Below are 13,378 nucleotides of genomic sequence, written 5' to 3'. Positions count from 1 at the left end.
ATAGATGAATTTAAAATGTCATTTTTTACAGCTACATCATGTTAGCTGTTTATTTTTACTTAACTGAAAAGCAATTTAGTCTGTATTTAACTGTTGAACATTTAACTTTTCTTTTAATTTTCATTTTAATTTTGTCACTCATATAGGTTTTTAGTCGACAAAAAAATAGGTAAATCAACTGTAAATAATCTGAAGTAGTTTTTGGGACAGTCCTCAGTTATGAGGATGAGCCATGATCTCGTGTTGCAGCATTTTTCAGTTCATTACCTCTGAAATGCTGCTGCATTGTGAATGGATTAACGATGTAATTCTCAGCAGTGACGTTGTAAAAACTGATAAAACATCGCATACACTGCAAAAACACAAACTCTTACCAAGTATATTTAGTCTAGTTTCTTGTGCAAATATCCTACTACACTTGAAATAGGACAAAACTAACTTACAAGTAACTGTCAGCAAGCTGCGGGGGCTTGCTTTAAGTCAACGATGTCTTAATACTGATGAAAAAGTTCTAGTTATAAGTGAAATGATTTTAACTTATAATATGGGAAACATGTCTTGTTCCACTGGCAGATTATTTCAGTCCTAACTGGTACGTTTCCATTAATATCAGGGAATTATTTACCTGTTACATGCCGAAAAGTTACTTGTAAGTTAGTTTCTCTTATTTGAAGTGCACTAATATATGTGTGCTATAAACTGGACCAAAACACTTGTTAAGATTTAGTTTTTGCAGTGTAATTCTCCTCCAGCATCCCTGTTTGTCGGGTTAATGCGTCATAGTTTCTGACTGAACTGCAGCTCTGAGCAGCAGGAGAGTGGGAACCAAACTTGGAAAGTGTGACAGCCTCTGAGCCGTTTGGATGTTTGTAAAGATGATTTATGTTTGTCTACCTGTCTGCTGGACTTCCTCTCTAGCTGCGTATCAGTCTGCTTCATGCTGCTGCCGCTCTGATGTGAATCCTGCCTTCCTCTCATCTTTTTTTCTGAATGCTTATCTGTCTTCTTCCTCTCTCTTTCTTTTGTTTTGCCTCCTCTCTCGCCCGCCGATTCCTCCCCCTATCTCTGTGTGGGAGGAGCTATAAATACCTCTGTTACCAACAACATGAATACAAGCCTCTCTCTCTCCTGCTCTTCTTCTTCTTCCCCCACCTCTGACTCACTCCTCGCTCACTCATCCTCTTCTACAAGCATCCCTCTTCTCTCACCTTGGACTCATCCTCATCATCCTCCTTCTCTTCTCTCCTCACAACTCACAATTCAATTTAAAGGTCAGTTTTTTGATCACTGAATCATCGCCTGTAATTTGTTGTGATTTGTATTTGAAAACAGGCTCATGTGTTTTTAAAAGATGTCTTAAGCCTCTTAAATTATTTCAAACTATCAAGCAATGTGTGCCTAATAACCAATCTCAATGCTCGTAAATAGTTTTTTTGTTTGCTTTCAATTTGTTTGCCTCGCGGGACATTGTTTCTATGTAAACATGACTGGATTAGTGCATCATTTCTATCATTTTCACAATATATCAGCTACTAAATGGACAGAGGAACTAACAAGTTCATGTCATCATCTGGGAGGAGGTTACTGGTTTCTCAGTCACAAGCTGGTTGCAAACCTGAGGCCAGCAGGTGTCAGTCAGTTATGGTAGATCTGACATTTGGTTTGATGACGTCAATATGAGAAGCTACAGACTGACAGGAGGAACCAAAGAGCTCTGTAAAGGTAAAGGCAAATCTTCTGAAGTTGGGATATAATTAATTTAATTTCACATAATTACCGCCGTAGAAGCCATTTGTTTGTTAAAATTTTATGAAATATATTTGTTCTATTTGATGTTTGTTGTGAATGACGTAAACTCACAAACGAACGAGGTAATTAGTCCAACGTTTAGAAACTACAGCGGCTGTAATGCGCCACAGCAAAGGTAAACAAAGGTAAAATAACCCGAACAGGTGATCAACTCAAAACCACTCCTACCTTTTTACTCTCTCTCTCTCTCTTTGTAGTTTAAGCACACCTGTTACCGTGGCAACCGCCTGCGCCCCGCAAGACGAGCAAAGATTACGTTAAAAACATAACATTCAGTCTGTTACCATATCAAGTTTCCAGACTTGATATTTATTTCTCGATTATTAATCAGCGCTTCCCTGAACACAGCGATGGTTGATTGACTAGCTGTACTTGGTGCTAGCGTGGCTAACAGGAGTAACAGTTTAGTCCAAAGCCTTTTCTGCTAAAATAAAATCTTTAGTGTTTGTCAGATACAGACACATTGCATATTGATCTGTTTAGCTAACGTAAGACTGTGTAGCAGACAGGCTTCAAGGTGTAGAAGTTGTATCAGTGCTGCCATTATGCTGTACTTAGCTAACGGGAAGCTAAGTGTGTTTGTGAGACGGCCACGCACGTGACCACGTAGAATGGGCATCAGCCAATGAAAAGCGGCCCCTCTGGTAAGGTCCATATAGTGCAACACTGACAGTGTATTGGTTCTGAGTTGCAACATTTTTGTATTCCTTTACTTTTATTTTAGGTCCTTAGTCCATCTGGAATTATGTCATATATTTCTACATAAATAATCATCTGATTTAAACATTACAATGGTTTAAAAAGGCTCATAAATTATTTATTGCATGGTTCTCAATGTTGTGGTAACAGATCCAGTATCTGTCATTCTTGAAGCACTCTTGGAAAAGTAAGGGACGCATGAAAATCCCTGAATTTAACTACAAAGGATTTATCAAGAAAAATGCAAAAACAACAACAAAAAATTAAGATCCAAAGTCTTTTATTACTATATCTTTTTCTTCTTTCAGACAAAACATGGAAGACATTGTCAAAAACTGTATTGATCTGTTCTTCTGCAATCTTTCTGCTACTCAACAGGAAGTAGGCCTTTCAAAATAAAAGAAAAACTGAATTCCACAATAAAGTTAACCTACAGTGATATTAACCTCACTTTCTGAGAATGACAAAAATTAAAGACAAAAAGCATTGAGCAAAATATAGAATCTAAATATTAGTTATTTTTCGCTCAAACGTTTTTGACATTAGAGTTTTTTTGTGGTGTAGAAATTAGTTTTGAAACTAATTGTTAGTTTCAACTTCCTTATAACATTTACTGCAGGTAAAATATCAACTTATTTTAACAACAGCTTACTTAAAAAATCTCAAACTACGCCTTTAACTAATTACCATGTTTCCCCAAATGACTCAAATTATTTTGAGATTGTAGTGGAGTTTTAGTTTGTGGTTTTTTTTGTTTTGTTTTTTTGGGGTCTTTGCTCAGATGTAGAGCCGTTCTTTTCAGAAATGCTAAAAATCTCAAACCCAACATTTAGCTGTTTGTGTTTTTCAGAAAGGTCAAAGGTAGAAAACAAACCAGACAGCAACACCTTGATCCTATTATTCTCTCATCTTCCTCCCTCTCTTTATTCATCTACATCTAATTGGTTTGTGTGTGTGAGGAAATGCGACTTGTTTATCAGTTTGGCTTCATCTCGGTCTTGCTCATTTTGTTTCCTTAGAGACAATTTTAAGATGTTACACAACCACATGACTCACAACATTTTGTTGTGGATGTCTCTCACTTCCTGTCCCTATCTAAATTAATTTCTCAGTAAAATATCAGAAGATAATCAGCTAAAGACCAGCTGCCACAGTGGCTGAAACTAAAACGTCCACAGCTCAATCATGAACACAAACATCTGGTTGTTGATGATGCGTTTTCTTGTTTTAGGGCATGTTTGGGTGTTTCTGCTCATACGAACCTGCCCAGGATTTCCAGCAGCTCCGCTACTCCGTTGAAGTGCTCAGTTTCATAAATGAACCTAAATATCAAAAAAAGGGAGACACTGTCACAAAAAAATAATGAGGAGGATGAATAATTAACTTAATTTAAGTTTCATTGATTAATTTAATGTCATTAACCCATCAAGACCCAGTTTTTTTATTCTACCATATCTGTATTTTAAACCAAAAAATGTACAAATGTTGAATTTTGATCTGGTTTTTTTTGACACAAACATATTGTTTAGTTTTTTTAATTTTATTTAGTAGGAAATTTGCAAACAAATTCCTCCCACAGTGTCACAAAATACCACAATTTAGAAAACTTTGGTTGAGCAAAATCTCTGTGAATATGACTCAGTGTGTCAGATTAACACAAAGGAAAGTAAAAAAAAAAAAGTCTTGATAAATGTTTCGGGTGATCATTAAAATGTCTAGAACATGACATTTTTATGCAACACTTGTGCAAAATGCTAAATATTTTTATGTTATATTTAATAAACGTTCATAAAACCTTTCAAAAAACCACAGAAGAGGTTGAACTGTTTTGTTTTTCTTTCGTGTTTCTCTATGTCTGGGTTTGCAGGGTTAAAACATTTCAGAATCAGATACGGGTGTAATTATTACATACTTTGGGAAGATTTTTTTTTCCTGGTCACAATGATTTAATTCTCAGGAGAAAACGAAGGTTTCATGCATAACATCCGGCTGATTAGTCAGCAGTTTCAACGGTTTTCTTTTTAATAAAACACGGGACCGACTGCAGCCTTTGTTTTTCTATTCTTAGAAACATCCAAACTAAAAGTAGCCTCCAAGTTTTTCCTTTCTGTAATAACGCTGCATTATTTAGCTGACAGTATTTAGTGTTTTTTCAGAACATTAGCCTGTTTATTATAAGGAAACTGCTGCCATTTATTATAAAATAATAATTTTTAACGTAAATTGAGGCTTAATTTTTATTTTTTAAATCCAGGTCGTACCTGAGGAAGATGTTGTTGATCTGTTTGCGGATGTACGCTCGGAGGCCCAGTAATTTTCCATAGACGCGGTGCAGGATGGTCTTCAGGTACTCTCTCTCCCTGGGGTCCTCGCTGTCGAACAGCTCCAGGAGCTGCAAACACACGTAACGTAATTACAGCCACAAAATGTGCAGCACTGCAACTTCACTGACTGCAATAATTCTACAAACGCCCCGCACTTATCTCTAGCAGCGACACTGCAGGAATATTATTGCTTTTTGCTGCACTGTGAGATTTCAACGACAAACAACAAGACTTAAAATATTACCATTTAGAAATATTTAGGATATTTTAAAGTGTTTATTTATGCTAAAGAATTTACAACCCTTAAAGTTTTTAAAACTTTGTCACATTAGACACATTGAATTGTTGTGTATTTAATTGAGATTTTATGACAAAACAATGAAAAGTAGTGAGAAGTTTTTAAGTAGAAAGAATTAGCTTCTGCTAAATACCATACTGGTGTAGCACTTTAGGACTAGTTTCCGCTAATATACTGTGTTAGTGTAGCACTTTTGTATATGCTTCTGCTAATATACTGCATTGATATAGTACTTTAGCACTAGCTTTTGCTAAAATATTGTGTTAGTGCAGCACTTTACCATTAGCTTCTATTAAATACTGTATTGGTGCAACGTTTTAGCAGTAGCTTCTGCTAATATACTATGATAGTGTAGCTCTTTAGCATTAGCCTCTGCTAATACCATATTGGTGCATCGCTTTAGCACTAGCTTCCACTAGTATATTGCACTGATATAGCACTTTACCCCTAGCTTGTGCTAATATACTGTGTTTGTGTAGCACCTTAGCATTAGCTTCTGCTAAATACTGTATTGGTGTAGCGTTTTAGCACTAACTTTTGCTCATATATTGTGTTAGAGTAGATCATTAGCATTAGCTTCAGCTAATATACTGTGTTGGTTTAGTGCTTCGGCATTAAGCAGAGCTAATGTTTAGATTAGTGCTTTAGGGTTAGCGTAGCTGACCTTTTAGCTATCGGTGTCCGCAACTGGCTTAACGGTTCATAAAACATCATTAGCATGATCTGCAAAATTCCAGTAAAACACTTTGAAGTTTGTGGTTGTAACATGATGCCAGGGATGCAAATACTTTAGCTAGGCACTGAAAAAGGATCGTGTGAATCTGGATTAGACGAGGATGGGAGGGGATTACCTGCAGGACAAACTTCTGGTCGATGTAGCGTTTAGCCATGGATGGCTGGAAGTCCGGACTCTCCAGGAATCTCAGGAAAAACTCGTACACCAGCTGGGGAAGAAGGAATATGAATGAGCTTCTCACAATCTAGAAATGCTTTGACATTTATAGTTATTTATATTAATCCATGACAGAGAGTCCAGTCTTCAGAATCATTTTCTTATAAGAAGTTAACAGATTATAAAAGACATAATATGACAAAATATATGGAACATCCTAAAATTCTCTAATTTATTTCAAAGTATATAAAGAGATGGTTTCTGATCTGAAATATAATCCTACGTTTTAAATTATGGCTGATTAAAGTCAACCTTACTTCAGCTCTAGAGGAAGTAAGGGAGGATCCATTTCTCAGGCAACTAATCAATTTGACATAAAGTGCATTTGATGTCAGGGATCGTTTACTTTATGAACGACAAACAACATCCAGCACGTATGTTTTGATGCTCCCCTGCTAATTTTACTTTGTGACACTAAAATCTGTGGATATAAACTGAAAAAAGTCAGGATATTTTGCAGATGAACTTTGTTTTTAGCACTAAGGTAAATAAAATTCCTGCAGCAGCGAGAACATGGCGTACCTGCAGATGTGGCCATGAGGCTTCGAGAGTCGGCTCATCTTCCTCAGGGTCAAACTCTGGATTCTCGCTGGGAGGAAGCGTGCGGAAGATGTTTACCGAGATCTGGAAAAAAGAAAACATGGGAGGGAAGCAGAAATGAGGAAATCTGACTTTCATAGCATTTAGCATTTTAGGAGAATTTGACAGAGAAATCTAAAACATTTGGTTGTGGTTTAAAGACTTGATGTAGTCTGTGTCAAAATTAATGTGCATGCGTGAGTTCAAAGTCCAAAACATGACTGTTAGGTTAATTGGTCTCTCTAAATTCTTCCTAGGTGTGACTGTGTGTGTGCATGGTTATATGTCCTGTCTGTCTCTGTGTTGCCCTGCGACAGGCTGGCAACCTGCCCAGGGTGACCCCGCCTCTCGCCTGGAACGTTAGCTGTTGATAGACACCAGCGCCTCCCGACTCCACTAGGAACAAGGGTTTTAGAAAATGGATGGATGGATGGATGATATGTCGCAAAGATATATATCATAATATCAGTGTGTGCAGTATACATGCATGTTTTTAAAAATATGCCTGAATCTTTTTTAAAGCTGCATTTCTGACATACAGGGCAGTATGAGACTTCCTGGACTGCAGTGTTTTTGTTAATATGATTATTTTTGGACATCTTATTCTAACCAACAATAATAAAATAGAACATGTTATTGCCATTAGACATCAGGTTTGTTGATGTGCATCAAACATTCCTACAATGATCTCATTCAAAATGCAATGTTTTAGTTTGTTCTGATCCATTTCGACTAATCTACAGTGTTTTTACTTTGAAAACAGACTTTTCTCCAAACAGGCACACCCACTCCTGCAGCTCTCCTGGATTTTCATGACTTATTAATATTTTGGTCTGTTGCTCCAAACAGTTGAGCGATATTTGTGAAGACTTTTAGCCAGAAACGATCGTTTCTCCTCGCCGATGCCTTTCGTTATCGTCCGGGAAAAAATGCAGCTTTGAGCTGAGATGTTCAACTTCACCTCAGAAAAATTTAAATGTCGTCTGTTTATCTTTAGCCAAAACATTTATTTATTACATTTTTATATGTTAAAAAATAAATATTGAATATTAATTAAATAAACATTAAGATTAAGTCATTAAACTAAAAACGGCCTAAGTTGCAAAGGAGGAAAGCGTTGATATTTTTTCTCTAATAACTAGTTTATCAAGTGAATTTGATTATTAGGACCAGATTTCTTCGCGGTAAGAAGCAAATGTTTTCATATTGTTCCCTAATTTGGAGAAATACAGAGTTCAAACCGTATTAGTTTAGTTTTAACAATAATTTTATGCAAATCAAGGTATTTATTCCCTGGATAATTACAGGAATACATTGATTTAATTAAATCATTGAAGAAAAATGCTCCATATTTTATCTTTGGTGTCACTCTGGACCGAACAGATGGGCTGAATGGGCAGCAGTGCACACGCTCTGTCAGACGAAGAAGCTGTTGCATTGCAGGTAAGAATAAAAATCTATCTTCAGCCCCGTTTTCAGTTTCCAAGCAACTCCAGCCGGTGTTGGTCATCTCTAATGCTGATACCAGCCTGTGTTCAAGGAAACACTGATAAGTCATTCAAAGACTGTTCACTAAGTCATCATTAATTCACCGGCCAGCTTAAACTGCTCATCTAAAGGCACTATTTAGATCTCCGGTTTAAAAAGAGACTGTTTTTTTTAATCGCATTATTTTCTCTCTTTGTGGTTTTCTGGGTTTTTAACTGCTGAATAAGGTAATATTCTGGAGATTGCTTCCACCACCATGCATGATCTGATCTCTAATCTGATTGTTTTTTTTCTTTGAAAGTATCATATAATCTGTTTTCTATTAACCCTGAGGCTTCATTAGTTCATGCAGAGGAGGAGGTTTGACTCTAATATCTTCTAAACAGTAGAAGCATATTTTTAGGTTACTCTATGTTTTGTTGCACTGCACCAAATTTTAAGGTGCTGCCCATCCCTGCAACTTTTGCAAAAGAGCAATTTCTTTTTTCATGTTGCTATTATTGAGACTTTTTTTAAGCAGAAAGCAGCACATTGGATCGTTCCTCCACTTTCCTTCCACCCCATTTTCACACCTCTGGGCAGAGCTGCTGGATGCCATAAGCAGCTATATATGTGCTGCAGGCTTTTCCTGCTCCTCTGGGATCTCTGCTGTCCACTGTCTGCAGCACGCTCCACTTTATCTCTCCCTTCCATCCCTCTTCTTGTCATCATGTGTGCAGACTTTTGCTTCCCTCTTTGTTAGCTCCTGCTCTCCTCTCCATTCTTACTCTTTATCAGTTCATCCAGATGCTCTCTTTTTTTTTTTTTTTTTTTGCCATGCAGGTTAGATTAGCGCGTGGAGGTCTTTTTAAATTTGTTCTCGATCTACTTTGGACCTATTTCCACATCAGCTGGACCGTTTAATATTCTGGCACCGCTGCAAATTGTAGTTTTGGGAATGTTGGCATTCATTAATTGAACTGAAATTTGGGAATTTCTTCTTAAAGCTGCAGTAACTTTTATAAATAAACATTTCTTTACATATCTGTTGAAACTGTCACCATGTCGTGACAGAAAAAAATGAGTTCCTCTGCATTCTCCCAGTGCTAACTAGAAACAGCCAATCAAAGCCAGGAGGCGGGTCTTAGTGCTGTCAATCACTCTCTGTGTGGCTGCGATGAGATTGATCTTTTGACAGGTTATCTCCCAACATACCGACACGACATGGGGACACTTTTAGAAAATACATAAAAATATATATATATACTTTTAAAAAAATCACATATTGGAGCTTTAAATAGTTACATAAAAATCTGCAATATTTTTATTCAATTAATCAATTAATTGTCAGAATAACCAATAGAATAATTAATTGCTAAAATAATCGTTAGTTGAGTTACGCATCTATAGTATAATTTTTAAAAACATAAATATGTGGTGCTGCTCATGCTTTACAAGCTTTAGAGAATGTTAACTTTGTGTGCAAGAAAATGTCTCTTCCTTAAACGGATAAGTGGAAAAAATATCCTCCAAGACACAAAGGCAGGATGTTATCCTGGATTATGTCTCTCTTGATTATCTGACATGTCGGCTGCATGATAAAGATGATTTAGTTAAAACGTTGGACTGAATATTTCCATAATCCTTACAGGAGCCTTTGTATTGTAATATTATCAGTTATTACAGTTTTGTCCTATTCAATACTGATACTAAGTGCTGTTTTGTTTTCTATTTATGGATAAGGACGGGCGGGGACAAGTTTAGAGGAACACTGAATTAAAAATTACAGCTCTGGAAAAAAATTAAGAGACCACTTAGAATGACCAGTTTCTGATTTTTTTTTTTATAGGTAAATGTTTGAGTAAAATGAACATTGATCTTTTTTATTCTAGGAACTACTGACAACATGTCTCTGAGATTCCATGTGAAAATATTTATTTTCAAAACATTTGTTTTGAGAAATGGCTGAAATAGCAAAAAGATGCTGAGCTTTCAGACCTCAAATAATGAAAAGAAAACAAGTTTATACTCATTTAGAAACAACAATACTAGTGTTTTAACTCAGGAAGAGTTCAGGAATCAATATTTGGTGGAAAAACCAGGAGGTTTTCTATGATGTTCAGTTCAGTGGGCTCTTAATTTTTTTTTCCAGAGCTGTGTGAAGCATCCAAACAACAATGAAAATGATTTTCATCACTGTAACTAAAGTCAAGAAACGAATCCAGTTACAGTTACAATGATTATCTTATTACGGTTATCTTACCATCATTATTATCATTAGTTTTCTCTTTCTCTGTTTTTACATTTGTTTATTGGTATATAACACAAATTAAGAAGAATTTATAGGTGCACATTGGCAAGGAGTTGGTAAATATTCTAATGCTCTACGTCCAATTGTCATGATAATTATTATTGTGATCCGTAGAGTTTATTGTCTTGTTATGAGTTAGTTTGTAACCATTTTGTCTATGTAATATAATTTATTTATTGGCTCTTTAGCCCCAGTATATTGAACAGGCACGTGACTATTATAACATGGTTTAATTTGAAAAAATTTGATAATTATTGAGTCAGTAAAGAGATAAAGATAAAGGGTGGGATTAAATACGTTTTCACTTCTTTCTGCTCCTTTTCAAAGATAAAATTAGTGGTAAACAAATAATGTTGTTCTTGGATATGTATGCACATGTTTTCTCTGTCCTACTGATCGCTTGTTTTCTTGTTTTTAAAAACCTGTTCAAAATAAATACGTTAAAAAATATGGAGCTAATAACACCTGTGCATAATTATGTTTATGACCCAAATGTTTAAGTTTTGCTTTGTCTGTGTAGTCAAAACACAAAAGGGTTGAAAAGTTTAATAAATATATATTTTTAAAAAACTACTAAATTTATCCCAACTCATTCAATCACTCCAACCTTTGACCTTCCTGCTAGTCTTACCATCTTTATGGCCTCTGGGTAGAGAGGCTCGATGAGGACTCCTCTACTAGTGGCCACGCTCTCCACCAGCTCGTTAAGCGCCGCACGTTTGATCTCCTTTCCCTTCAGGTCGGCCACGCAGTCCAGGAAGTCGAACAGCACGCAGCACTGCTGCAGCTTCTTGCAGAACAGGTCGTGTAGCTCTGCCACCGGGGCGTCTGGGAGAACCATGGGTGGGAGGAAACACAGAGAGAGGAAAACGTTAAAAGCCAGAAAAGGTTATGAAAGTCGGCTAAATCCATTCCCAAAAGGACCGCTGTGTGTTTGAAAATAAACTGTCTGACAAAGTGGGAGCGTGAGAAAAAAGAGCTCCAGCACACGAGTTGCACAGGTTTCTACTTCTCTCTCTCAGGTGATGAGGGAAGGAGAGCGAGAATGTTACTCTACGAACACAGACAGGGGATGGCATTCGTGCACAAACACGGCGAGTCCCAACATCTGTCACAAACCTTCAAAACACCTGGTTCGTTGCACTGAACCAACCTGCTGGCTGCAGACACAATAAAACCATCAAAAACTCAGATTTTCACACAGACAGTGGAAACTCAGGGATTACATATCACACACAGTGAAATCTGAGTTGATTCCAGGAGCCTGGGAGTGTGAAAGTTATCAGCTCAGCTTGTTAGGCATCACACAAAACCAAATAACTGCACACGGAGTTACAGGCAATATTACAGGACATGACAACAACAAATAAGACTCATTTGCTCTTTATCAACTGCACAACTATGACTGCATTTACTCTGTTCGATTGGGAACGAAAGCTGAAACGTTTGTTACATTTATAATGCTGGTGCGTTTTGTTTTCACTCAGCACTGTGTCAAGCGATTCCAACCCTGTGAGGAACCTGTTCCCCTCCTCGCCTGTGGTGGCGCTGCACCAAGAACCACTGAAGGAAACGACATGGAAATCTCTGAAGAACACACTGAGCACAGTTTCCTTCTTCATAAAATGCAAACAGAAATGGAGTAGCATCAGATTTTAACGGTTGGAGGATTTCTCTTGTCTTTGACAAAACGACCACGAGCCAAGTCATGAAAAGTTGTAATTAATTTATGCTCCAGTCATTATGAACCAACTTCAGCTCTGAACAAATGGGGTTTTAGCTTTGATTTAAAAGAACGCAGTGTTTCAGCGTTTCTGCAGTTTTCTGGACGTTTGTCCAGGAAACAAACGTCTGGGCAAACTAAACTGAACAAGCTAAATTCAAACATTTAGTTTAGCTAAATGTTTCGCTCAGAATTCAGCAAACAAACTTCCCAACTAAATATTTAATCTGCAAGTGAAATATTTATCTAGTGAATTAAATATTTAGTTTGGAACTATGTGACATTTATAAGTGTATGAGCAACATGGCAAAAATATGACTTTGAAAAATTAATCTTGTTTTTCCTCAACAGACTGTTAATATTTATACAGTGTAACTTTACAAACGGCACCTCATAGTTAGCATTTCTGCAAGGCCAAACTAATGCTAATGCCACCATGCTAACATGCAGACAGCAACTACGGAAACCTGATGATTGTGAAGATAATAAGTTTATTAGACTGATCAGATCTTATGACGAAAAAGGAAACCATGCAGAAGGAATAATTTGCTGGTTGGGCCTGAAGCTTGTTTGGTTCTGCCTCAGGCTGCATTTCAGATTTATATCTTAATCCAGATTTGGGTTGCAGGAGAAAATAGGAATCTAAATAATGGCTTGTTGACACAAAGATGATAATATTTTAGCTAAATTGTTTTACCCCAATATGAAGCAGCAAAGCAGCTACTAAAAACACAAAAGATAAAGGAAGTCCTTCTCCACAGACAGACACAGGAGGATGTATGACATTTCATACCGTCTGAGGAAATACAACACTGGTTTTAACAGGGAACAGTAAATCCTAAATAGATTATTTTCCTCTTTTTGGAACAAAACTAAACAGTTCATGAGTCGCTTTCTGGGCCAACTGAGTATTGGAAGAGAGAAGAGCCGAGGTTTTTACCCGCAGACAGAATCACAGGAGGAGAGGATTAAATTTAACCCATCTTAACCTGCAGGTGTAGAGGGGGCCTGGAGCCCCTCCACTCCCAGAGCCCTCTCATCTCCTCTGGGCTCACCTAGACCATCTGTTCCCTTTGCTCTGGAGTCAAACAGGAAAAAAACTAAAAGTGTGAGGAGTTAGGAAATCAGTCACAGCAACGGGAATAAATGATCACTAGAAAAACTAAATCCACCCTTACTACTCCTGGATTTAGGATGGAAATTAGTAGATAATTAA

At 37.0% G+C, this 13,378-nt stretch overlaps 1 protein-coding gene across 2 annotated transcripts in view; it reads right to left on the bottom strand.

The window, feature by feature from the left end:
* ppp2r5b (protein phosphatase 2, regulatory subunit B', beta) overlaps positions 1 to 13,378 on the bottom strand; it is a 49,721-nt gene that overhangs the window by 14,347 nt on the left and 21,996 nt on the right. For both annotated transcript variants that reach the window (XM_032582821.1, XM_032582822.1), the window contains 5 exons: positions 11,071 to 11,267; positions 6,605 to 6,706; positions 5,982 to 6,074; positions 4,770 to 4,900; positions 3,771 to 3,830 (listed from right to left, as the gene is read on the bottom strand). In XM_032582821.1, coding sequence (XP_032438712.1) covers positions 3,771 to 3,830; positions 4,770 to 4,900; positions 5,982 to 6,074; positions 6,605 to 6,706; positions 11,071 to 11,267 — 583 coding nt within the window. The remainder of the gene's footprint in view (positions 1 to 3,770; positions 3,831 to 4,769; positions 4,901 to 5,981; positions 6,075 to 6,604; positions 6,707 to 11,070; positions 11,268 to 13,378) is intronic.

The sequence above is a fragment of the Xiphophorus hellerii genome, chromosome 14 (genome assembly GCF_003331165.1).
Source record: "Xiphophorus hellerii strain 12219 chromosome 14, Xiphophorus_hellerii-4.1, whole genome shotgun sequence".
NCBI classification, from domain to species: domain Eukaryota; kingdom Metazoa; phylum Chordata; class Actinopteri; order Cyprinodontiformes; family Poeciliidae; genus Xiphophorus; species Xiphophorus hellerii.
Note: the sequence above shows the minus strand (reverse complement) of the source record. Positions and strands in the feature narration are given on the sequence as shown.